The sequence below is a fragment of the Daphnia pulicaria genome, chromosome 7 (assembly GCF_021234035.1).
Source record: "Daphnia pulicaria isolate SC F1-1A chromosome 7, SC_F0-13Bv2, whole genome shotgun sequence".
NCBI classification, from domain to species: Eukaryota; Metazoa; Arthropoda; class Branchiopoda; order Diplostraca; family Daphniidae; genus Daphnia; species Daphnia pulicaria.
Genome location: NC_060919.1, coordinates 5,105,762 through 5,133,214, shown reverse-complemented (window position 1 = coordinate 5,133,214; position 27,453 = coordinate 5,105,762). Strand labels below are relative to the sequence as shown.

At 43.7% G+C, this 27,453-nt stretch overlaps 2 protein-coding genes across 2 annotated transcripts in view; both read left to right on the top strand.

Moving 5' to 3' along the window:
* Positions 1–12,715, top strand: part of LOC124349819 (innexin shaking-B-like) — a 34,735-nt gene extending 22,020 nt beyond the window's left edge. Inside the window, exon 3 of the mRNA XM_046800700.1 lies at positions 9,280–12,715. Coding sequence (XP_046656656.1) covers positions 9,280–9,794 — 515 coding nt within the window. The 3' untranslated portion in view covers positions 9,795–12,715. The remainder of the gene's footprint in view (positions 1–9,279) is intronic.
* Positions 12,716–21,427: 8,712 nt separating this feature from the next.
* Positions 21,428–27,405, top strand: LOC124349373. Its single transcript, XM_046799917.1, has 4 exons — positions 21,428–21,784; positions 21,854–22,660; positions 22,843–25,615; positions 25,693–27,405. Exons 1-4 carry the CDS (start codon positions 21,548–21,550, stop codon positions 27,225–27,227), a joined length of 5,352 nt encoding a protein of 1,783 aa, XP_046655873.1. The 5' UTR covers positions 21,428–21,547; the 3' UTR covers positions 27,228–27,405.
* Positions 27,406–27,453: the final 48 nt, after the last annotated feature.

The window sequence follows — 27,453 nt, the reverse complement described above, 5'->3', positions numbered from 1 at the left end:
TTTTAAGCCGGTCGGTCTTCACAGCAGCGAAAGAACTGGCAACGACTGATGAATTATTCAAATAGCCAATTCAATCAACTCTGCTCCTTCTTTTCCCTCTTTCTGGCTGCCACTGCTGAGTGGGTGGCTGGGTGGTATGTGCATAGAAGAGAGAGAGAGAGAGCTGGGAAGGGGGAGCCCCCGCCCGATTTCAATTCCAACAGTCAACTTGGACTTGACGATATTTTTTTATTTTTTATTTTTTTCAAACTGCCAATTTTCTCCCGCCATTTTATTTTTTTGAAATTTTTTTGGTTATTTTGAATTGGCGACAATTTTTCAGACTTTGGCTGGGGGGTGAGGGGGGAGGGGTGAAAGATTCCATGACCACACCAATCGGGAGTCGTTTGTTTTTCTTTCTTCTCGTGAGTTAATTTGCATGTGGAGAGACTACGACTTTGGCTGGGCTAGGGGTTGGGGGGATTTGATTGCCACACACACACACATCAGAGTTGTCTCCCTGGACTTTAAGGGTTCGGAGGAGAAGGAGAGGAGGGGGGATAGAGAGGAAGGGAAAAACGAATGAAGACGAAAATCAACTCTGGGAAAGTGTTTACATAATAAAGTCACCACGCCCATCACTAATGCAAATGAGGTCTCATTGGCAAACAGGACAGGGAAGAATGTCAAAGTTAACTTTTTCGATACTATTACCAAACGGCTCCTAGCGCTCCTGCTGCTACTCCGGCTGCTACTACTCCTCCTAACCCCTTAATAATAATAATAGGACCGCGCAGCCATTTTCTTGATTCTTTTTTATTTTTATTTTTGTCGGGACTAGACAATCAAAGTGGCCCCCCTCTCTCACACACACACACACTAGAAGGGGGTTGGGAAAGATATTGATCTCCTCGAGGCTAAAATCCCGGACCTATACCGCTTCTTCTTCTTCTTCTTCTTTTGCTCTTGCCCAGACGTCCAGTAAAGGCAATCCTGTGAGTGATAATGTCGTCCTCGCCAGCCGACCATCTTCTTTTTTCTTCCTCCCTTCTCCTCCTCCTCCCAACAACAACAACAACAACAACTCAAAGAAATATAGATGTGATGTTGTGGTTCTTCTTCTTCTCGGTGGTGGTGGTGGACTGGTGGTGGTGGGAACCCTTAGACGCACTGCGCCAAAATGATGGATGTCGTGTCCTGGACACACACACACACACACACAATATTATGTTTTCTCTCTCTCCTTTTTCCACCCTTTTTTTCTTTGGATATTTATTCCGTCTAGTATAGTGTAATAGAGTTTTCATAATCTTTGGCCGCCGCCGATTAATTGGCCAGCCCCCCCTGTTATTTTCTATGGTCGGCGTTCAACTCTTTTGAGTGAGAGAGAGAAAGAAATGGCGGAGGGGGTTGCGCTCACTGGAACAGCGAAAAACTGGTCAGTTTTATGTAGACCGTGATTTATGGCGGTATTTTCTGGTATTTCGCTCACATGGATGCCTCGGATGGATGGATGGATGGGTGGATGGATGGATGGGTGGATGGGGCACAAAAAAAAGAGCAATACACAAAATGTTGGCAGTTGCTGCCAAAACACATCCATCCTCTTCAGCTCCAGTGGCTCCTAAAAACCAGCCAAAAAGAAGTTGACAGTTGCTGGGTGCGGGTGTGTGTCTGTGTGTTTCTCTCCTCGCTGATTGGCCCCAAACGAATCAAAAGAAGAAGAAGAAAAAAGAAAAATGTGTCTTTTTTCTTTTTATTTTTCCGACCTTGAAACGAGCCAACATCATCCCGTTTGATATACACAGGGTGGTGGGGTGGGTAGGGAGTGGCTCATCCGATTTGAGATTGCGTCTTTATTGGGAAATGCCCGCAAGGTTCAATCTTGGCAAAATCTCGGCCCAGCGGAAGTGACGGGCAAATAACCTAATAGGCAAAACAGGGTCAGTCCTCACAGCCCAAATATCTCCACCTCCTCCTCCTGGAAAAGAATAAAAAAGAAAAAAAGTTCCCAGGCAAAGACATGCCCAGGAAATGGGAAATGCCCAGCGCACAGGATGTGTTTGAAAAGGGGGCGGGCGGGAGAGAGAAAAAAGAAAAAGAAAAAAAAAATGATTTCAAATAAAACCGCGGGAGGAAAGTGCTGCCATCAATTTCTCTCTTCAAGGGGTCTACGAGAGAGATGGTTGGTTGTACTATTATTATTATTATTATTATAGGTCGGATTATATTGGTAAGGCTGTACCCAAGTTTTCTGCACAACACACACACAACTTGGTGGGCCCACCATTTGAAGGTTTCAACACAAAAGAGGCTGGCCCCCCCACACGCAAAACTTTGCCTAAAGCTGGCCCGCTCCTGGGCTGCTCCTGGGCTGCTCCTGCTGGAATATAATATATATATATCTGGGCGCACCAAACTTTTGTCTGTGGGTAGTGGAGCCGAATGGGTATGGTGGTGGAAGAAGAAGAAGTTTTGCCACCCCACTTTTTGGAAGGGAGGGTTGGAGGGCTGTGTGGTGGTGGTGGGTATCATTATGATTATGCTCTCTCAATTTGACGCCAACTTTCATTGCGGATGAATTTTCGAATCGATTTCTTCCATCCATCCATCCGTCGGCTGTCTATCCAGCCAAAGTCGAAGTGGGGGTTCAGCTACTACTACTACATGATTTTTATATTCTTTATAACTTGGGTGATGTAACGTACGTGTAAGCGAGGGGTCGTAAAATCTCCCTCCTTGTCCAGCTGCTATAGGAACTTTAGGAGCCGGACGAGTAACCAAATGTCGATAATGATTTCCTCTGCTGGCCGGTCCCAGTTTCTAGCAGTCGATAATGTTTGTACTCACCCCCCCCCCCTCAGGGGATCTAGTCGATTCACGCTATCGTGACATTTGTTGGATGTGATTTTTGTTTGGATTTAATTGCAATCAGCTGGGCAGCAGAGAGAGACAACAGTGAGACTGGATTGGGCTCCTTGTTTTTGCTAAGGGATCCTGATGCAAAAGGGGATCAGGAGTGGTACGACACTCGTGCGCTACATAAACAGGCTTATATAATGGGTCGAGTGCGGGCGACCGTGACTGGGCACGAAGCTACTACTACTAGTACTAGGCTACTACTACTACTACTACTAGACGGGCGACGATGATGATGACTTTGCCCGATATTTCGGCTGGCTGCTTTTATATATATAAGTGGATATTATTATAAGCCGATTGTTTTCACCTCCCATCATCTCTCTCCTTCTCCTCGTGTGTGTGTGTGTGTCAATAAAACAAATGACAAACAAAAATACGGACGGATGGGTGGGTGGAAGAAAAAATTTCCGTTTCGGATCTGACATTGTTTATTGACGTCTGTTTTGTTATAGGCCATCACGTCTATTATATAGACACACAAAATGTAAGGTTGGGATGGTGGATGGGGGAGAGAAGACAATGTTATTATCCAATATAAAAATATTTGCTTTTTTTTTTTCTTTTTCTGAAAAAACAATAGAATGCAACGGCGCATGGGATATTTTTTAGTCGATTTTTGCTTTTTATTTTTAGGTTTTTTATTCTATTTTCCTTGGAAACGCTCCGGGCATATATGTCTCTCTCTCCCAACCCTTTTCTCAAATATATATTTATAAAAGATCAACATCAGGTGATAAGAGGCTTTTACAATCTTCTTTTCTTCCCTTCCATTTTTCGACAAGACACATTTTTTTTCTTCTTCTTCTTCTTCTTCCTTTTCTCAGTTTCGTGTTGTTTGTTGTCGAGGAGGAGGAGGTGGAGGGGCGGGGACTTGCCGAACGATTTTCTTATTTTTTTCTTCTTCCTCGACTGATCGAAACTGGGCGATTTCCCTTGAGCATTTCGCGTCTATTTTTTCGTTTGATTTTGATATTCCGGATATCCGGAACATCTCTCTAAACTTTGATTTCCCCTTTTTCAAATAAAACAACCTGCCAACACATATTTTGATTAGTTTGGTAACAATTTGGGGTGAATTAATCGGTCGAATTGCGCATCCGCATACGGAACACACTGCTGCTGCTGCTGCTGCTCTAATATATACATGTTACGTGAAACACACACAGACACACACTCCGACACTAAAGAGAGCCAAAGCGTCGACGGAAAGGGGCGCTGTGGCAACTTATCGATCGATCCTTGCACTTTCTGGCCGTGCCTTGTAGTAGTCGTCGTAGTCGTAGTCGTCGTAGTATCTACTAAGTTGCACTAGACTCGACTCTGATGCGGGGGATATGTATAGCCGGGAGGAATGCGGAGTTCAAAGTCTTTTTTCTCTCTCTCTCTCTAGCGCTATCCATCCTTAGCGCTGTGTGTTTTCAACTCCAGCAAGGGAAGGAGGAGGTAGGAGGTTAGGAGGTAGGAGGAGGAGTTGTCTGTACCCACTGGGAGAGATTGGCTGCTAGGGAATTTAACTTGTTCTCTCTCTCTGCCGTTTATTTTTTCACACACACAACAAAAACTTGGGGCCCCCCAAAAAATAAAAAATAAACTTTGCAACACTCACGCACGCACTGGGGGGTGCCAAAGGAGCCGGGAGCTGGGTGGGTGGGAAAAGCAAATTGCTTGTTTTTTATTATTTTTATTCCGCCCACTTTTGCTTCATGCTTTGCTTCGCTTTGCTCTGCTGTGTATAGAAAGGAATCATTTTGATTCAATTCATTATTTATAAATATCAAATTCAGCAAGTTTGGCCGCTCCAGGGGAGAAAGGGGGGTGATGATAAAAGATGGATAAGAGCAAAGAGGAAAGTATATCGGGGAGTAGACAGTATATAGGATCCAGTGTACCCTGGATACACACACCTGGACTCTTTTTGTTTTTTTTTCCTTCTTTCTGGCCAGGGTGTGACGTCCGCGAAGGATTAAAGGGCAACGAATACACGTTTAAGCACTTGTACGATCCCGGCGCCAAATTCAAATTCCCTGTACATCAAAAGTGGAATTGCTTTATTTCTTTTTTTTTCATTTCCCCTGGAAACTGGACTTGTTTTGTTATTGATTTCTCTATAAGCGAATCAGTTTGGAGAGATAACAGTAAAGCGTGTTGATTTATTATTGAATAGTCCGACAGCTCACCTGGAGTCGGAAACTTTTTCATGGGGGGGACCAGCAGCCAGCTAGTAGGAGCTCCAGGAGCTCCAGGAGTGTGGAAAATCAATTATTTGAGCGAGGAGCTCTGGCCAAAGTGTTTATTCATTCGCGGCGTTCAAGTATGGATGTGTGTGTGTATATAGTCATTCCGGGAACCTTTTTACCTCGGCTTTCCTAATCCGTGGGATTTGACACTGAAAGTAGATATAATACGACTCTTCCTCTTCTATAATGCAGACTTGTTTCTCTTGTGATCCCACCCCACCCATCCAGTTGACTCAATCGACTCGATCCCTTTTTTTATTTTTTTATTTTATTTTCTATTTTACAACCGACAAACCCCTGAACTTTTTCCCGTAGAAATTTCAGAGTGACTTGAGTCAATTTCACCTGCCAACGTACCGGAGCTAGCTAATTTACATATTATTACACTCTCGTGAGTCTGAGAGAAAAAGGTCAATCTTAAAGAAGAAGAAGAAGAAAGTGTTGATGTGTCTGTGGCGTTTGATTCTTCCTTTTTTATTTTCTTTTTTTTTTGAGAATATTTTTCCAGCAAAGTTATGAATATGAGAAAAGGTGTCGGACGTAGCCAATTTTCTCGTTCGACATCTCCCGGGAAATGAATGAAAATTTGAATGAGAGTCACGCCCATTTTTCTCTCTTTTCCTTTTTTTCATTTGATTTCTTTCGAATAGCCTCGAGAAATACTTTAAGACACATTTCCACCGAGTTGGGTTGCAGGTACACGTTGGAGCGTGAAAAATGTTGGCAAAGACAATAACGAAAAAAGTAAAAAAAAAAAAAAGAAAAAAAAAAATGGGAGAGCCAAGACTGTCGGGGGCCGACAGATCAGAGATGAGACAAGCGGAAAAGATAAAAAGTGCTGGCCGAAGAAAAAGAAGAAAAAAAAAAAAAACTATTCCGACTTGCATCAAATTCTTTTTTTTCTCTCTCGTGTCCTGAGGGTGGAGGGTATAGGGATTCTGGTCTTCCGCTCCAATGTTTCCTTCCTCTTCTTCTTCTATATCCTTCTTCTCCTTGGATCTATCCTCGGAAAGAAGAACATTTTTAGCTAGTCATAAATGGGAAAAAGAAGAATCTTCTTTGGCCTAGGACTCTCACGTCTTTTATTTTTTCTTGCGGGACTCTCCTCCTTGCCGCCGTTGTGAGATATTCTATTAGTTTATGCACGGAAACACAAGTATATATACAACACTACACAGAGAGAGAGTGAGAGTATATATACAGGAGGGGGCTATCTGTATATATAAGTCTATTATGTTTAAGAAAAGCCTATAAGAGAGAGAGAGAGAGAAACTGTCTGTAAGGAGTTGTTTGGTTGTTGTTGTTCGAGTGAGAGAGAGAGAGAGAGAGAGAATATATATATCTAAGCTCTTTTGTGCTGTGTCTATACGCGCAAGGAGCTGTAGGAGCCCGCCCGTGAATCGAGTGAGAAAAGCGGAGCCAAAGCTATACAGGAGCACTTTGGCTGGGGCTGCTGCTGCTGCTGTGTGCTGGCAGTTGGACGTGTGGGTGTGTGTGTGTGGCTCTCCTTTCTCTTGAGAGGATCTTTTCAAACCGTCGAGCCGTTAACGCAGCTAGAAAAGAATCTAAAGTGAACACAGCAGCAGCAGCTCCTGTGCTCCTGGCTCACCCCCCTTTTCCCGCCGTCACCCCGTGACTCTCTTTTGCGTGTGCTCCTATCAAAAGACAAGAAGAAGAAAATAAAAAGGAGGAAGATGGAATAAAACATTCGATTAATTCCTTTTTTTTTTCTTTTTTGGCCAACGTGCACCGCAGGAGCAGCAGGAGGAGAGAGTCAATTTCAAAACTCATTGAAATTCGATTTATAATGAGGCCAATGACGTGATTATCATTTTGCCGAGGAGGGGGAATTTTCAATTTGCCATCAATCAAATTCCCCATTCACCCACCCCCTACCCCAACCCCCCCGCCGAAAAATATTTAAAAAAATGGGTGAAAGAAGAAGAAGAAGAGCAACTTCTTCTTCTCCTCGTCATCTATGACAACTCAATTGATGTAATAATATGCACAGCAATTTGATATCGGAGGAGGAGAAGCTTTGACGTGTCGCTCCGACTTTTCTTTTCTCATCCATCACGACGAGCGGCGGAGTGGGAGGAGCTTCCACTGCAAATTTATTGATGCAACCCACACACACACACGCAGAAGAGTGAGAGAGAAAAACACACACACGAACGGGAAAAAGAAAAAGAAATCGATGGCGTTAAACACTTTGCGAGACCCTCCGCAATTCAATTGTTCCATTCAACAACCCCAAAATAGCAACAACAACAACAACAACAACCCAAAATAAAATTAAATTTGAAAAAAAAAGGCGCCAATTGAGTCACAAACTTAAAGAAGATTGGCGCCAACTTTCAAAAAAATTGACCTCCACTCTCAATGAGATATCCAGTTTTGAGCTGTTTGCCGGAATAGATCCAGCGCGATGATCTGGATATGTATATAGATAGTACCCCCGGCCCGGCCGACCGGCCCGAAAGATATCAAACATCAGGGGGTGGCGTCTGTGGGTCGTCATTTTGATATCGAATATAAAAAGATGAAGGAAAACGGTCCATCGTAAAAGAAGAAGAAAAAAGTCGGATGGAAGGGAGGGCGGGGGGGATAGCCGGAATCATCAATAGCTGGGACTATCCGGCGAGGCCGAGACGCGGGCGTGAAATGTGTGTCTTGCGGCGACGGGCTTGGCCATCTCATCCTCGGCTCTATGTGTATTACCTTTGATGAGGCACGCGGAGAGAGAGATATCACATGGCCAACGATATCGAGTCATTTATGTCATAAAACTGGGGTGGGGGTGGGCTGCTGCTGGCCTCCTTTTTCTTTCTCCTAGGATATATCTTTGGATAGAGCAGCATGGCTCCTGTTATATTACCAGGAGCCCAGCGTGTTCGCTCGAGTGAGGAGCTATTGGTTGGACGACGACGCCCGTCACGCCAACCCTAATCTCGAGATTGTCTTTTCTTCTTCTTCTGGTCTTTTTCTTTTGCTTTTCCTTTTCGTATTTATTTATATATGTGTGCAATTGTTGTCGGCTGCCAGGGAGGTGACGGGTTTGGATAATGGAGGTGTCAGGAGCCCAAGGGGGTTTTAGCCGGGGGGGGCGAGAAGTTGAGGAATCGAACGGCGGCCAAAATGGCAACCCGAAAAGATGAGAAAATGAAGTGAGAGTCTGTTGGCCTCACTCTTGTATCCATCACCAACTTCCCATCAACGTCGTTTTTCTTTTTCTTCTTTTTTCTGGCCCATCAAACGCACCAAGGAGCACACACACACAACACACAGACAGAGCAACCCCGAGAGAGATAAGATACAGCAGAATAGATCTCTAGAAACAAAAACAAAAACATTGGCTGGCCCAGGGAAAAATACGGGAGCCTGGAAAAAAAATGGTGTTTTGGATCCCGTCCAAAATGGGAAACTGCACACATCGTCGGTTCGGCCTGGCAGTTTTATTTTATTTCACTTTTTTTCTTCTTCTTCTTCCTTGGCTCCTAATCATCGTCGGAAAAAAAAATATAAAAAAGTTAAAAAAGTCTTAATATCTTTTGAGGCATATAATAATTCTTTAATGACTATCGCTGGGCGAGTTCGATAAAAGCTAAAGCTCCCCCCTCTCCTAGTCGGGGCTTCTATAAATCATTTGAAAGTTTCTATACTTTTTTTTTCGAAGAAGAAGAAGAAGAAAAAAATTCCAGACCCACGATGGATTGATCCTCGAGATCCTGACGAGCGTAAAGTGAGTGTAGTAAATGGCGAAGGAGGGCCGGGGGGGGATATTGTGTGTCTGCAGTTGGGAAACGCTCCTGGCAACCTTATTCCCTCTTCACGGCCGGAAAGCGGACTCCCAGTTTTTACTCGATGGGCCTAAATGTCGACTGTGTGGAGAGCCGGCCCAGCAGACGACATGCGACATGAGTAATGGGTTTGAATGGATGGATGGGGGTTGCGCGCCACATGAAAGGCCTTGTGAGTGTGTGTAACCCCTGGCAACGGTGTTGTAATTAATTATAATGTAAAAAGAAGCCGGGAGCTGAGCTGAGCTCAATTTTGATTAGCTAAAAATGAATAAAAATGAATAAAATTGCCAATTTTAAAAATTTAAAAAATATAAATGTGTTTAATTGATTGATTGCAGGTCAAATGTTCCTGATGAACACGTTCTTTGACGGGGCCTTCCTGACGTTCGGCTTCGACGTGATCGCGTTCGCCGAGCGGGACCAGGAGGAGCGCATCGACCCGATGATCTACATCTTCCCGCGGATGACCAAGTGCACTTTCAACAAGTTCGGCACGTCGGGCGAGGTGGAGAAGCACGACGCCCTGTGCATCCTCCCGCTCAACGTGGTCAACGAAAAGATCTACATCTTCCTCTGGTTCTGGTTCCTGATCCTGGGCTTCCTGACGGCCCTGGTCCTCCTCTACCGGCTCATCATCATCCTCAGCCCGCGCATGAGGGCCTACCTGCTCTACATCCGCTTCCGGCTCATCAACCGCGAGGTCATCAACACCATTGTCCGCAAGTCCAAGATGGGCGACTGGTTTCTCTTCTACATGCTGGGCCAGAACGTCGACTCCATCATCTTCAAGGAGGTGATGCACGAGCTGGGCAAGAAGCTCGGCCACACCGGCAAAGACTTTATGGACGCTTAGCACAGGGCGGCGTCGGGAGACAACCAGCGCTCCTCCGATGTTATTAATAGCAGACATATCCTCTTCGACAGTTGGTCGAACGCTCCATCGACATCCGCCGCCGCCGCATCACACCACCCATCCACACAATCCGCTTCTTCCTCATCCGGGGGCCCGGGGGCCGGGGCCACCGCCGAAGTCCGACTCCTCTACGACACTGAAATACGAGACCTGGAAGCCGCCGGAATCGCCGTCGCCGACCACCACCACCATCACCACCACCACCACTCATCGTCGGCCGGAATCATGGGATTCCGCACGCCCAACGGCATCATCATCCGACATCATCTGGGCGCCGTCAGCGCCGGATCCTTCCGCAGACCCAAAGCCTCGCACCATCGACGCGACTCGTACGACGAAGGCGCTTCCGGAGCCGCTCACACGCAGACCCACAGGCAGCACGGACACTCGGGCTCCTCATCCGGACAGCCCAAATTCCGTGAGCACGGGCGAGCCAAATTCGCTCCGTCGTCGTCGTCGCACGGCTACCGCCACTGAAATTTCAAAACCTAAATTCCGGAATCCGGAATCAAGAGCGACCAGCCGGAGGCTCTGCGATCAATATGGTGTCGATCCCAAAAATGATAACAAATTAATTCCAACAATTTTTCAGCAGTCGGACTATCAACTTTGACTTCCGTTTCTTTAAAAAAAAACAGCCCCCCCCCCTTCCCATGCACACACCGGGTGTGAGGAGGCGTGTCCCTTGTCAAGTTTTCTCGTGTGTGTAGGCGCGACTCATTAACATAATATCGCCTCGATTTTTTTCCCCTCCTCTTCTTCCCGAGCGATTTCAACGAAAAAAAAAAATTTCATTTCATTTTCTTCCATCTTCTTCTTCCAACAACAACAAAAATTCGATTATATCTAATTCATCTTCTTAGAAGGACATTTTTAAAAAATCATTATTTCATTTGATTATTATTTTTATTACATTTTTTATTGTAAGTCACACTATAAATCACCTCGTCCTATTTTTGGGTTTGATCCTTTTTATGATTTTCGTTCGTATTAGGAGCCACGCAACAACACTCACTCACACACACACATTCGACACGCCAACATCTTCATTTTCTTCACACTTTTGGTGTGTGTGTTGCCCCCAATCTCTCCCTCCGCGCCCCACCCCCCCCCCCCTTCCAATAGACACACACTGCCACAAAACAAATTTTAAGATAAAAAAATCCTTTCCCTTTAAAGAAGTAAAAAAAAAAATAAAAAGTTATTTATTATATAACTTGAAATAAATTAGTGATTCCCGTCGGCGGATATTTCTGAGCGATGGCAATGCTTTTCGACGCCAATGCCCTGATGCTATTTTTCTCTCTTTTTACAACAATTTCGTTCGACAAAATTTGATTTAATTCAAATTTTTTGATTTATTGATTTTTTTTTTTGGTTCGGCCAATTTTTGATTGGGACATTTTAATTTTTTATTTCAAAAAAAAAATATGGCAAATGATTTTTTGTTTAAATTATTATTTACTTATTTTAAGGAAATGAGGGGGAGCTCATTTGTCATTTGTAGTTGAACATTTGTTTTTTTCTGGGATATAATTCTTCGTGCAATTTTTTTGATAATTCATTTTCAAAATGTGTGTAAAAAACAAACAAACAAAAGAATGCCAGAGCGACAAGACAAGGAATACGTGTGTGACATGCAAATTTAGGAAATTTTTTTGTCTTAATTAGCGACGTGTTTGAATAATTTTTTTTTTCACCCAAATTCCGCGGGAAAAAAAAAGATTTTTGAAATTTTTAGAAATCGATAGAATTTTTTAGGGATAGCGCCCTCTATGGTCCACCAGAAATGTAAAAATTCACCCCAAAAAAATGTTTTCAATGAATTCAAATTCGAATGAATGAGTCAATAATCTTGAGGACGAATCAAATTTCTAGTCGATGAAACAAATTTGGATTCCAAAAAAAAAAGGAAAAAAATGTCAAACAACGACATTTTTGTGTTCAAGGTCCAGTTTCTCTCTCTCTCTCTCTCTCTCTCTCTCCTCAAAAAATCGAATGATTGAATCGTTACGTCGCCAGTCCCCCTCCCCCCTTCCCCCCTGCTGTTATAATAACATTCTTTAATTCCTTTTAAAAAATTCTTTCAGAAAACCAAACATTTTTTAGTGGACACGTGTGTGTACAGTGTAGACATGTGTGGATGGAGCGGTCCTGTGTGTTTTCTTTTTAAAAAATGAAATAATTCCGCGATTGAGAGACCCCCCCTTTTTAATTTTAATTCATTTTAATTTATTTCAATTTTAATTTAGTACATTTACTAAAAAATTGGGTAAATGTCACTTTTTTTTCGGTTTCTGTCGTGTCTCGCCAACTTCATCCGGCGATTTTTTGATTGAAATCCTATCAACTCGACAGAGGATCTCCCAAACCCATCAACAACACACATTTATTATTTTGATTTTATTTATTTTACAAAAATTTGATCTGTATAAAAGAAATTCATCGCCCCCGATTGTTGTTGTTGTTATATCGTGTGTGTAATCAGCACCTTGTTATTACCCCAAGCTAATTAGAATTTCGCCCACACTAAAAGAAAAAGAAAAAACATTTTTTTTTTCATTGAAAATTTATTCATTTAAATCGAAGAAGAAAAAGGTTTTTTGACAAAAAAAAGAAACCTTCACAAATTTCCATCTCTCTATCTCTTATAATATAATTCTTTCAATCTCTATTAGAAATTTAAAAAAACAAAAAAGGGAAAAAATTCGATGATGTATGATATAATGAAACATTTCTCACTTCTCACTTTCCTATCTCTCCTATCTATCTCTATCCCTTCTTCACACACACACACACACGCATTATAAAGAAATTAGAAGAATTAATTCTTGAGATTATAAATAGACAATTTTTTTTTTTAATTCGATGATGATGAATGATGATCGACTCGCGTGTCCATCTGTTTTTATTTTCATTTCACACCTTCAAGGATAAAAAAACAACAAATTCAGCTCCTTTTTCAATTTTCAAAAAATTCAATCGAAATTTCGTCTGGAAAGTTTAAAAAAAATTAAATTAACAAAATGAAATAAATCCCCGCCCCATCCCCACCCCCCTCAACAAGGTTATGTCCATGTGTGTGTGTTCAAAAAATTTTTGAGAGACGACAAAAAAAAAATTATTAAAAAAGAGAGAGAGAAGAAAGAAAAAAAATCTTTTTTTTTTTAATTGAATTTTTTTTTCGTAGTCGGGAAAAGATGAAATCGAAACACAAAAAAAAAATTAAATAAAAATTAAAAAAAATTACATTTTTAAAAACCAGTATCGATGAGCAATACTATGACCTTTTTCGCCTAACGTGCAATACCCCGCCCACCCCCCCTCATCAAGCCCCTCCCATTTCTATCTCTCTGTCTCTCTCTCTCTCTCGGTCTCTCTATCTAATCTCTCTCTCTAAACTCTCTATCTCTGCCATTACATAATTCTGCCATTATCTGTCGTTTGTTTGTTGGTTTGGATCAAAGTTTATCATGATTCTATAATGATGATGATTTATTATCTTCCCATCCCCCCGTTATGATTATAACCCCCCACCCTCACCCAACCTATCCTTATTACAGCCCCCCATCCTATCCCAAGGAATCCCTTGTTATTTATTGCAAAATATTGAGTCTCTCTCTCTCTCTCTCTCTCTCTCTCTGCTCTTTCTTGTTTGTTTGTTTGATTTTATTTCCTTGTTCTTCATCATCATCATATGATTCTATAGGTTGTCATTTGGCACGTGGATAAAAAAGATACAAAAGATTACAAAAAAAAAACTAAACAGTTTCGATTTTTTTTCTTATTATTTAAAAATATATATATAATTTAAAAAAAAAGGCCGGAGAGCCCACACACACACACACAGAGAGACAGATCAATATCTAACTTGTTTGGGAGTGGTGGCAAATAAACACACATAAATCTAAATCTATTCAGCAGCCCAAAAGACGTTAGATAGCTTCAGGGGGAAAGGGAGTATCATGGGCTGATGCGGTCTAGCCGCTAGCTGCTACATATATATACTATAGCGCGCACCAGCTGGTCGTTAATATTTTTTGACTTTGTGGCCGCACTGGGTGATGCATATAATATGTTAATGACATAATATGCGGCTTGTATAAATAATCTCTCGATCGATTTTCTCTTTTTTCTTTTTGGCTTATCTTTTCTTTATCTCAACAAAGGGCGAGATAATCTAATTGAATCGTCATAGTTCAGTTGTTACTCAGAGTGCCGCAGTGTACAACATAGAATATCCATCCAGGTATATATAAATACACGTCGTAATATCCTCCCAGCCAATAATCATTATTAGAGGGCTGTACTAGAATCAACGAAAAATATTTCTTTTATTCTTTAATATTCTTTAATATTATACATTTCTCGGCTGCTGGATATTATAAACGATGATGGGCCGGAGCTTCTCTCTCTCTCTCTCTCCTCATATTATACACGCTGAAAAATTATAAGCCTCTAGGACTAGAGAGAGGCTTGGTCGGGGGGAGTCTGGAGACATGGAGGAACCGCTCAAGTCTCCTCCTCTTTTGGGGTCCGTCCCTCGTCGTCGACGTCGTCGACGACGTCGATCCCGCCGAGCGATGCACCAAATCTTTTTGGCTTGCAGCCCATGTTATGTTGCGCGCCGGGGCTTCCATGTCGCAGATGGCCCTGATGGTTTCCTTATATTTATATATACACATTTATATATATAAGAAGACCCTATATATTTATACTATTACTTCTACTACTACTACTACTACTACGATAGCTATTTTGATATCAAGTTATTCCCCTATAGAATTTTCTTCTTTGATTTCATTTCACTTTATTTTATTTTTAGTTTTTTTTTAGTTTCTTGCTGTGGTGTTACATTATTATTAACAAGGGCCGGCTCCTAACGTCCTTGGTCGATCGCTGAAGGAGAAAAATATCTATTGATTCCGGGCTGTGCTCTGCTGTGCTGCTCTGCTCTACTCCTCCGCATCCGGTTGATCACGTTCTTGTTGAATTTTGGCCGTTGTATTTATACACAGACACACAGACAGACACGTATAGACAGGAGGAGCCAAGGCGTAGCGGATAAGAGCCTGGAGAGAGATAAAAGAAAAAAATCCAGTAAATACATTTTCTCCATTTTCTTTCCAACTCTGAAAGAAAAGAAATAGAAAAAAGATGTCGGTTGCTGAATTCTGTTAAATGTTGGACACGTTAAAGAAGAAGATGATGACGTAACTCGGTAGAGATACATACATAACCTAGGCCAGGAGGAGGGGGGTTGAAACTCTAAACTTACGAGAGTGTTCAAACTGATGACGACTTGTTTATTCATTTATTATTGTAGGAGAGAAGTTTTGGACGTGCCCGGAGGGGGCTCAATATTATTATTCACGCTGAAATGCTCTTGCACGACACGGACCATCAGCGCAGGTGTTGACAACCCGGCGGGCGGGCGCTCGGTCGGTCGCTGGAGCCAAACTTTTATTGTGTTACATATTTATAATATTGATATGATGAATTATTTCAGCCGCCAGAGTTATGAAAGTCGTCACGCCCACATCACGAACGCTCATTTATAATCAGTGCTGTGCTGTATATGAAACTCTCAAACTCGGCCAATTTGATATGATCCCATCCCACGGCCATTTAACTCGGAATTCAATTTCCATTTACAATAATTCCATCGGTTCATATATACGCCCCCATTTTTGTTATTCTTCACCTTTCCTCCCATTTAATTATGTCAGACCAAACCAAATCGTCGATAAGAGTGGAAAGGAAAAAAAAAAGTGCTCCGGATCCAGAAATTCTGTAAGTAAATCAATCAACTTAATCTATTCAATATATATATATAGGAGAGTAGAGAGAGTTGTTGGCGGGAAATGGGTTGAATTTGAAAAATCGTTATTTGAAATATATTCAAGTGAGCGATAGATGACGACGACTGTCGTTGAATTGTTAAGGGCTTCGCGGTGTTATAGTCCCGCATCAGCACAGTTGACGGAGAATAAGGGTGGGGGGAAATACCCCGGAGGTGCGCTATTTTATACGTTGACGTCTCTTATATGGCGGACGTGTTATATGTAAATATGCCACCCTGTGTCGTTTATTTTTTCATTTTTTATTTTTATTCGCGTGAAAATAATAATAAATAAAAAAAAACATATTTTTCCTTTTCAACAGAATTTTGCATATTCCGAAAAAAAAAATATCCAATTTTCAATGATCAAGTTTTTCCTTTTTTTTCCTTTTTTAGTTTATTCATGTCCATCGGTTTCTTATATATTCTCTATAGAATTCATCGGGAGAAACATAAAATGTTGGCCTCTGTAGACACGGCCCATCATTTATATTGCCGGCCGCAGGGGGTAGTATATTAAAACTCTCCAACTGGGAAATACAGAATGTCGTCGCCCGTTAGTATAGACTATATCTATTCCGCCTACACGGTCAGAATTATACGGAGGCAAATTTACATAAGACAAAATGAAGATGATTAGCGCACCCATAAATCAGTCTGCTCGTATGTATACACACAACAGTATAAGAAATATAACTAGACTAAAGTGTAGTACAATTTATTTTTTAAAAATTATTTGATCATGTCCTTGTGGTAGATGTAACGTAGATATGTTATTAAGGAACTATTACACATTACTATTTCGGTTCTTTTTTTTTAAAAAAAAAGATATTGGATGTGATCATATTTATGTATACCCAGACCCCTTTTTTCCCTTATTCCTTCAGACATGAGATCCTTGGAGAATTGTCAGCATATGATTCGTTCTCGTGTTCTGTGATATCTCATCATTTCCGCTCTTGAGATCCATTCCCGACGGAATAGAAAAATCTTTTTTTCCTTCTTCTATTTCTTCTTCTTTTTCTTTAATATTCAGATATAAATATATTAACGGGGCCGGCCGTGTGTGTAGTAATAATAATCGCCCAGACGTTACATATTAAAGTTGATGTCGATTATTTTAAAAAATAATTTCTATCTTTTTTTCTTTTTTGGGGTATCGTCCCCTGTTGATTATACATGTTCAATTAGCCTCCGAGTGATTTGCGGGCAAGCTGCGTGAGTCGTGTGTATTTTAAATTTGGCGGGCAATAGAACTAAATGATGATACCCCCCTCCTAAAAGATTATTTGTGTGTGTGTGGGTGCTTAGAAGAAAAAGAGGTCAAGGAAATAATCATTTCGGAGATATGCAGCTGCATAATACATCCCAGAACATATTTATAGTGGCCTAATAACAATCTCAGAGTTATACACAGCTGACAAAATGTGGAACGCAGCGGGCCGTGCGTGACTTTCACGGTCACGGCAGAATTGTCCCCTCACATTTGGACAGTTGGGCGTGGGGGGGGGGGGGGTTCGTTTTATTTTTATTTTTATTTTTTTATTTTTAAAAATAACTAATTGCGATTTATACTTGGAATTGGGTGCGATTTTCTTACCGGGAAAAAGAAATTCGTTTTCTTTTGTCGTCACTATGCGCGTGTAATGTATCTCAGTCCATCCGCCAACCGGATGCAGCAGTGTACAGCAGCAGCGCGGAGGATATCTCTGCCATCGCCGAGAGAAGAGTCCAACGGAGCGCTAAGAATACGAAATGCTCCCAGCTGACTCATCGACCCAATTACATGGAATTCGATATATTGTAGGACAATTTTTCAAAAGATTCCAAAAAAGTAGAGAGATTTAAGTTCAATCTCGTTAAACTGTCGTCACCCCCATAAAATGTTAAATTGAACTTTTGGTTTTTTGGTTTTTTCCTGGGGCCATTTAGATATTCCGGGATAATACTAGGGCCATACAACAATCAACAGCTCAACCACCCGAAAGAGATATAATAGGGTCGTTCATTCTAAATAGGTTATAAATTATTATATCCAGGACTTTTTGTGTGTGATGGGAGGATTTTCTTATTATAATAATATACGCTCGTTTTCTTCTGTATATTATCCAGCGCTTTATGTCTGTGAGTGTGTGTGTGTGTGTACGAAAACTGGCTGGACAAAACTTTCTCTACACACCACGAACATTAGTTATAATGAGCAACCTGGCCGTATATATACGTACGTACCCCTACTGGTACTATACTAGCGGAAACTTTCTAGAGAGATATTTTGTTACAAAACTTTGGTGTACGTAGTAGTAGTAGTAATACAACTTTATGTATCGATCGCCATTCAGGATGATTAATGAATGTCTACCGACTTTTTTTTTATTTTTATTTTTATTTTTTGATTTAAAAAAAAAGAGAAAGAAAAGAAAAGAGAAAAGAAAGAAAAGAAATGCGCGTATTTTTAGACACTATACCCCGGATGTATATAAATAGTTTGACAGTAGCCAATGAGCCGTCGTCAATGTGCCATCGAAGCGCTATTACTCCGTCAAATGAACCGCGCCCATTTCTCTCTCTCTCTCTCTCTCTCGGCATGCAGCGCAGCCTCGACGCCACGCGTTATTACAAGACAATAGAGACGGATGTACAGTCTAAACATTTTCCCATTTGTATCATTTTTTTCCTCCCTCCATTAATAGGCGAGAGCGCGTACATCTCTCTCTAACCGAGCGAATATGAATGAAAAAAAAGAATGTCTGATCGACTTGAAACGAGGCCAATATATAATCTAGCTGTACGCGTCTATGAGCTAGAGATGTCAACATGTCTTAATATCTAATAGGAATCCGGCAAATAATTTGCTGCTGGCCACCCAACAGTATATATCAACCGACTAATAATAATAATAATAACCAACAACACTCCCACAAACACATATTATGTATTACACATATATATAGGATTAGCCCAGTTATTTTTTTCTCTCTTTTGTTTATAGCCGGGCAGAAGGGACTTGATTTGCGGGGGCCGAGAGAGAGACAACTCGACTTATTTTGTTGTCCGTCTATTTTTTCCACCCTTCTTTCTTTTTGGTCGCTGCTGACCTGAATACGTAATCATCGAGTGCTGCTAGTTGCTAGCTGGGTGGTCCGTACAGCAGCCATCGATGCTGTTAGACACGGGCGTATATATACATTTGATTTGGGCCATCTAGACGCCGGCCGGGTGACGTGTTTGCGCTGATGAGAGTTCGTGCCGTGTCGACTCTCATCAAACCGAGTTGCACTGGAGACGGGCCGCGACCAGCTCGCTAGCTGCCCGTTCAACCGTGACGCCTAGGAATATATATCCAGTTAGATTTGATGTTGAATCCAATTTATAATACATATTTTTTTTTCTTTCTATTGTAGAAACAAAAAGCGGGATGATTTGAATAATCCCGCCGCCTCATTATCAATCGGACGCATTTCGCCCGGCATTCGCCCCATATAATAAGACCGCATCACACCGAAATGGGTTGGGTTGGGAGGGGCTAGATAAATTTACGACCATCTTTTGATGTAACCCAAAAGGACTCAGCCGCTCCTTCCATGTGGTTCAACGCGTCGACAATCACGACCGACATTTTCGTTCGTGTAATATTTAAATTCCTTTTTTTTTCCCGCCAATAACTTTTTTTTCTCTTTTTTCATTAGCCGATCTATAGAGAGAAAGAGAAAAATATGGTTGACGTAAATTGTAAAACATTTCGAGATGATTTCACCGGTGTGGAATGTTATTTAAAAAAATAAAATAAAAAAGTAGAAAAAAGAAATGAGGACATTTTGGAATCTAAATCAGAGGAGAAGGTCCTGAAAAGTAGATATGTCGGACGGGATTCTTTCAATCAAGTCAAGCAACCGAGTCATCGAAACGGACGGTCCAATATTACACTCGACGGCCATACAACGAACGTACCCTGGACTAGGGTTTGCTATCTTTCTTTCTTTTTCTTTAGACTGTCGTGACAGTTGAGAGCGCCCGCTGGCGGCGACGAAATCGAATGCCGGACAAGTGGACGTATTATTAGCATATATATATACACACACCACCCCACCACTACTACATACATACACACTCCGTCATTTCCATACATGTATATAAAGTTAGATTCTAACGTCATTCTGGCTGGGATATAATACAAAAAGTGTCACAAGCGAACTCGTCTCTCTCTCGTCTGCTATGCTGCTTTTGGCTGGAACGCTGTCCGTCTCCATTTGGCCGACATGTGACGTGATTAGAGTTTTTTTTTTTTTATCTTCCACCAGCGTCACTGGGTGATGCTGGGACGCATGTGAGCCAGCGAAAAATGTGTTACAAAGAGATGCGCACTGTTTCAAATTAGAAGAATAAAAAAAAAAGGTTCACCATAGCGACGATGATGATGAGTCTGCTAATATATCGTGTGGTATATAAAGCTGCAGATTTAGCGGGATCTCTATTCTCTTTTGCTCTTCTCTCTGTTTGATTATCCGCTGACTCGACCGATGTGTGATATATTCCCGCTCACCAAGAAGAAGACGACAGAAGAAGTTGGAGAGGCTATCGTTATTTTACAGAGTCATCCGCGCTCTTCTTTTGTTTTCAACCGATCCTGATTTTTAGAAACGTCCTTATTTTTGGGGGGTTGTTGTTGAGGGATATTCCAGGTCGTCGGGATTGTGTGAATGATGTAATAACCCCCCCCCCTCAGCCGGATGATTGCTATATACCTTATGGCCCATCATCATCACGTCATAAATATTCCGGATGGGCAGCAGAGAGGAGACCTACACACGAATTGGCCAGGTCTCTCAATGTGTCACATTACGTTTTGATGGTCACAACTTTGATATCAACGGGCCGGGCGGCTATACTACTGTTATAACATTTACTCGATTATAGTAGCGAGTTTACATGGACGAGCTATAATATACCATAGAAGAGAGAGAGAGAGCAGATCTAACTCATTATTATTGCGCCATTGTTCCTGGACTGTGTTATCCCGTGCAGGACCAGCCCCAGCAGCAGCACGTCGCTTCGTTTTCAATCCTCAACTTATTCCTACCGAGAGAGAGAGAGAAAGGCGTGGTATATAGTTAAAACAACGTTACATGCATGAGTGATGTGCGACGACGTTGAAAGCGGCTGCTCGGCACGAGACATGAGCAACTGTTTGTAAATTCTGATGAGTCTTCTTCCACTTATCATATAACACCATCAGATGAGCCTATGTATTATTACGCCCCTGTATATATAGGCTGTAATTTAGTTGAGAGAGAGAGAGAGCCTGGCATTCAGGTTCCAATTTTCTGGAAAACTCAAAAATCCACCAGAGTCCCTGTGTGTCTGTTTCCTAGTATTCCTTTCCCTTCTATTAATAATCCATATACACAGGGCCAGCCAGCCAGCCAGCCATATGGCGTCGGCAGAATTAGAAAGAAGGTATCATCATTAATGAATTGTGTGTTTCCCAGCACAGCAGCTATATAGCCTGCCTATATTATAGGCTATAGCTGTGAGTTAACATTTTTCTAATGAAACATTTTTTGACGGGGGAAACACGTTAATGCAAGCTGAAACAACAACGGCAGCCTGGATGATTGAATTATGTAAAACGATGAAAAGAACACACGGGAAAAAAAAAAGAAACGAAAATGTATATAGATTTTGTTATAAATGAATAATATGTTGCAACGTTGGATACGATGAAGTAAATACAATTTTCGGGGTGTTTCTAATTTCGGCTGCTTGAAAATAAACAACAGCCGCCCTCCCCCCCCCCCCCCTCTCTCAATTCAGAATTGATGTCTTTTTTTTTAACAAACCCTTTTCACTCATTATGTCTCGTCCGTCGTCGCAAATTGAAATAAACGTAAATCACATCAAAGAGTGTTTGCTTCGCAACGGATTTGTTGGCCATGTGGCTCACCAATCGGGAAAGATATTCCACGAACAAGAAGATGGGCTGCTGGCGCCAGCCAAAGTGACTGGCACACCGTCAACGTCAGACGAACTCAAACATCTGCTTGTCGTGAACGTCATACGCAATAATACACACATCGTTGAGCAACTTTTGGTGAGGAATTTTCTTTTTTCTTCGAAATCTTTACGTTACAAAGTTTGACCTGAATGTACTCTTTTGCAGAAGGATGGAAACAAAACAGTTGGTGGGATGTTTCCTTTACCGGCTGGGGTTTACGAAATCCTCCACGCTCTGCTACCTCTGTTCTCGTTTACCAGAGAGGAACCACCAGCTGATCCAAAGTCTCTAGACCGTTTTGTCACCGATTTGTCAGACTTGCTGAAAAAGTCATTCAATTGGCTAGATGAAGAAGATGTCTTCACTAAAGCCTTGAAGTGGCTCAAAGAAAAAGTCTGCTTTGCCGTCTGGTGCCTTGATCAATCCTTCTGCGGCCCTGGGACCTCCCTGAAGACAATCTTGGAGCTGTGCACTCAACAACCATCCAATTTAAACACACTAAAATCTCTGGGTGGCCTGCAACTGGTCAATCAACAGGATGTATCTGCCTTTCTTGACTATCATTCCATCAATGTTTACAGGGGATTCCTGGCCCTTAGCGGTTTCATTCAGTACCTCTTCAAACCTTTTCAAAGGTCGCAGAACAAAGCCACCAACCTGGAAGAGGTTGACAGCCTCATCAGAGACATCAATTGCAAAGAAATGAGTCTCCAAGTCATGGAGGATGTATTCTCTCTCTGCTTCCTGAGGAAAGAAGACATCATCTTTGAGGACACTGCCTCAGACAGTGGGGTAGAAGAAATCAAGTCCGAAGAAGTCTCCAAATCCAAAAAGAGTGGAGAGCCTTCTTGCCCATCAAACAGTAACAGTCCGAGCAATACTCAAACGGGGACGTCTAGCACCGCCTGTTTGGCAGGCAAAAAGGGCGACATGTCGCTCGGTTTTCTGTGCCAGGACTCCGATAAACTCCAGGTAATTACACTTTCTTTAATAGCTCACCATCCATTAAAACAAAATAAAAAAACATACATTTCTTTATGGGGTTTCCGGTCAATTAAAATGAAGCGAAAATGCCTTCTGCTGGCGACCCATTTCTTTTAGTGTTGGTGGGCGGATCAAAAAGTGTTAATTTGTGTCCTGGTTGTCTCTCCTAGAAATCGCTCGTGATGCTCAAAATGCGGCTGGAAGCCATTCAGGTTGGCGACGACGCGGAATTATCGCTGCGGCATCGTAAACTTGAGCAGCGCGTCAGTCAAGCCCTTTGGAGACTGCAACTTGTCGATTACGAGCCCCGGACGGCCAGCTATTTCTCCCGTCCACGACCGCCGCAAGATGGCTGCATTGTCGTACGCAAAGCCTGGCTGGCCCGCCTCAATCCGTCGGTGCAGACCTGGTACGGCTACAACGGCGGCCGTCGTAAATTGCGTCCGCCGAGCTCGGCCAAGGCGAGCAAGGCAATCGACCGACACATTGATCCGCTGCTGGTCAACCAGCTGCTAGCTGATCCGCTTTCATTGATGGCCATGTCCATGATGAATTCGCAATTGTCTGCCGCCCGTCAAGTGGCTGATTTGTACCAACTCTGGGAGACTCCGCAGGGACGGGAATTGCATTTCAGTTTAGCCCACGCTTCCGCCGCCCAGGAGCTCCGTCGCATCGGGCGCCAGATCGCTGGCTCGCAAGATCCTAAAGTTGAGTCCCTCAGTCACGTCCGTCTACCGTCGGCCGTCGAAACTCAACTCAGCACGCTACAGCAGGCCGTCGTGCCTTCGTTGACTGCCGATGACGACTGGCAATCGGCCGTCTTGATGGCCGATCTAATCAATTCTTCCACTTTATCCACACCAGAGCTCAACGTCCAGCTACTCAATTACGCACTGCGACGGATCGAAGGCACGGTCGACACCAATGTCGAGCCGTGGCGCACCCTGAAACGTTTCACCGATTCCAGCAATTACCTCCTACCGGCCGGATCGTCTCCTGCCCAGTCTCATCTGCCATTCGACGTGGAGCGGCTTAAAGAGCGGGCCGAGCGTTTGGAATCCATCGGCGCTGCATTTCGTCAGCTCGTCGAAGCGTCTCAGTTGGGCGGTGGATGCAACCATCCGGATCCCTTCGATTCGGCATTGGAAATCTTGGACCGAATTCTCGGCGGCCAGTCGACTCCTCTACTCCGGATGAAGCGTTACTTGGGCATTTTACGGCAGTTAATTCCGTCGCGATTGCAGGGGGAAAGCCCCGCCCGTCTCCTGGAAGTGCACCACGTCGCCGTGTTGATTATGGAGCGGTTGCGGGAGCAACCGGAAGCCATCGAGGAAATGGAAACGATCGCCCAGTCGATGGGAATCGAACTGCCAGCTTTCCTGGCCGAATGCCTTTGCTCCATTCCGGATTCGGGGGCCAAATTGGTCGACCTGTCGGACCGTGAATTCGTGGTCAAATTAATCACTTACCTCCACGCCCGTTGTCCAATCCTGGCCCAAGTTGTTGAGCTCCAACTGCAGACCCGACACGGTTTCTCCCATTTTCCAGATCTGGACAGACAGTTCGGCACCGAATGCTTGGCTCTGTTCCGGCGCTACCTGGAACGGCCGTCCCAATTGGGTCGGCCAAAGGAGTCAACGACGTGTCCGCCCGTAAACTCCAAACCGCCCAAACGGGCTCACGTCCGCCCACTGCCGGATTCGCCATCGCCCATTGTGGATGCCCATAATTCATTGCTGGCCGAGTCGGAAGAGGAGCCAACCGCTCGATTAGGAGCCCTGATCCTGGAAGCCATTCCTCAAGCCTCGGCCAAACAGCTGGAGCACTTGTTACCCCAGCCGCTTTTGATTGTCGAACAACTTTTGATGAACAGTCAAATGGGCCTGGCCACCGATTTGGTCAAAGTGCTGAGGCTCAACGGCCCCGACGAGGATATGGAAGAGATTGACAAGCTCCTCCTACGTTACGCAACCAAAGCCCTGGCTCTCGGCCTGCCGGAAATTGCATCTTCTCCTCCTTCCAGGGATTCTTCTTCCAAAGTCCAGCAGGTCGATCAGATGAGCAAGAAGAAGAAAACGGGCGCTTTCGAGCTGCCACCCACCGTCCCGCCCAAGGAGCAATGGGTCAAAGATGCCGATGTTGACCAGTGTCCCTGCTGCAAGATGGTCCAGTTCTCCATGTTCGATCGGCGCCATCATTGTCGCCGTTGCGGCCGTGTCGTCTGCTCCGTCTGTTCTCCTCACAGGAGACTAGTCGACGGTTACGGCGACGTTCCAGTCCGCACCTGCGTCGACTGCCACTCCACCCTGCAGGATCGCTCGGAATCGGAGCCTCGATCCGTCCGTTCGACAGCCGGAGACGGCGGCCAGCTCGTCTGGCGATTGTCGCTAGAAGCCCTGCACAACCAAATTGCCCGGCGTGAATTCAGTTACGAACACGCTCCCAATTTGGCCTTGGCCTTGGCCATGGTACATTTGTGCCACTGCAATGAAACGATGGCTAATTTCCTTCTGGATCAGAGCAGCTCCATGCTGGCCACTTTACACCGCTACCTCCTTCACGGCACTTTGATGGACGTTTGCTCCGATCCTTTGATGATGTTCTCTCTCATCAAATCGCTAATTTTAGGCGCCAAAATGAGGTACTCTGATATCATCGCCGCCCCGAGTCAAAGCAAAGGCAAACCGTCCCGCGGCCTGGCCCGCTGCGACGCTTTGCTCGGACAAATTGATTTATTATCGCTGCTTGTCTCGGCCAATTGCCTTCATTTGCTTCCGCCGCAGCCAATGTCTCAACTGGACACGTGGAGGAAACTCAGAGACCGGCTCATCGACATTGAACTCTGGAGTTTGGCGCTGGATGTCAGCACCAAAGCCGGACTGGATGCCGGGTCCGTTTGGGCTGCCTGGGGGTTAGTTTGCCTGAAAGCTGGAAATTTTCAAGGTAATCAAACATGATTTCTAATAATTAAATAAAATGTTTGAACTTTAAATTTCCTTTTTCTCAAAACAAAATTTCAGGAGCTCGACAGAGATTTCAACGGTGTTTGAAGCCGGGCAAGAATTCTCCACTGTTGCAAGAGATCCTTTCAGTGTTGGAGAGCCTGAGTATTCCCTGTGCCAGTTTGCCCGGCAACATGAACGAAAGCAGCACCGGAAGTTCATGGAACTCGAAACGGACCCGAAACCTATCGTCTCCCTCGTCTCTGCCTTCGCCCGTTTTCAACTGCGACAATCCACAGTTGATTGTCGCTTCGCTGACTCGTCTGGGCGACATTTGCGCTGGAAATTTAGTCGAAGTGGAGGATAAAAACTGCATCATGGAGGAAATCCTCTTCTATTTAGAGAGTTATGGCCAGCCCGAATCGCCCTGCGCTTACCTCGTCGAAAGGAGCGGAAGGATCGATCTGGCCGTCCACCGTTTCGCCTCCAGTAGCAACGGCCGACACAAGACGTCGGACGTCTTCAATCAAGGACTGTTGTTGCCTTGTCTCAAGTCCAGCAAACTCGAGGATCTGATTATCGAAATGAAGCGTCACGACTCTAGTTTCTACTCGTGGAAGACTCACCTGCTGGCCGCCGCTCAATTGCTGGAGACGAAATGCTTTTGGAACAGTCTCTACCAGCTGCATTGCCTTTGCGGCGACTGGATCCGGGCCAGTTTGGTTGCCATCCGGCGACTTTTCCTCAGCGATCTTTTCAGCGTCGAGACGCTGATCAGCCGGTCGCATTTACTCGAAGATATTACCGCCCATCTGAACCAGTTTCTTGGCCGTCAGCAGTCCCTGGATCCTCAAGGCGAAAGTGAAAAGCAGTTGCCGCTCTGGTGGCCAGTCAACGAAGTGATTTCGCTCCAGAAAACGGTCCAACTTCAAATGAAAGTCACCAGCTTCCTGGACGCGTGTTTAAAGGAAGGGAAATTGTCCAGCGCCTTCCTGGCCGTGGTTAAGAGCGTCACTCAGTCGCCGGACGGGATCAGCGGTTCTTTCGGCGAATTGAATAGCAACAACAACAGCGGAGTCTATTTGATTCCCACATTACTGGGCTCTCGACAGTTCCGGTGTTCCAGCGCCGTCCTGATCACTTGCGCCAACCCCGACGCGTTTTCCTTTGAGCTTTCGTGGACCATTTGCTGTGATTTGCGTGTCAGACTGGATCGTTACTTCCGTCTGTCGTCTTTCGTCCTGATTCGTCGCGGTCAAGTTCCATCTCTGATCCAGTTAGTGGAATTCATCAAAGGACGAATGACTAGTCAGTCGGTCGGCTTCTTCGACATGGACGACCTTCTAGTCGAGTGCGCCACATTAGTCCAGGAGCGTGACAGAGAGAGCAGGAGTCCCGATCTTGAGCTGATCGTTCAATACATCAAGAAACCAGCCAGTAAAATCCGCGGCTTCATCAATCTCGGCTGGTTGAAAGCTGCATATCTGTTGGCCGTGAAAAACGGACAAGTCGCCGATGTGATACATATCCAGCAGGAGGCGACCCGCTTGCAGCAAATGGCCGTTTTGGCACTTTGTGATAAATGGCTACGTGCCCGTAATATAGCCAAATAACAGGTTACACGAGTTCCTCTTGCGTAATCAATGAAAATGTTTCTTTGTTTCTTGTTTTCACTTAATTTTGTTTTCAAAATCTTTGTGTTTAAACAAACGCTATTTGCATGTATTTTTTTTACAGCTCTCTTGGATACGTACGCTTCAAAGAGTGCCGTAATACGTGTCTTTCTTATTACGTTTTCGAATTTTCTCGCGAATGCCGTGATCATATTCATATGGATAC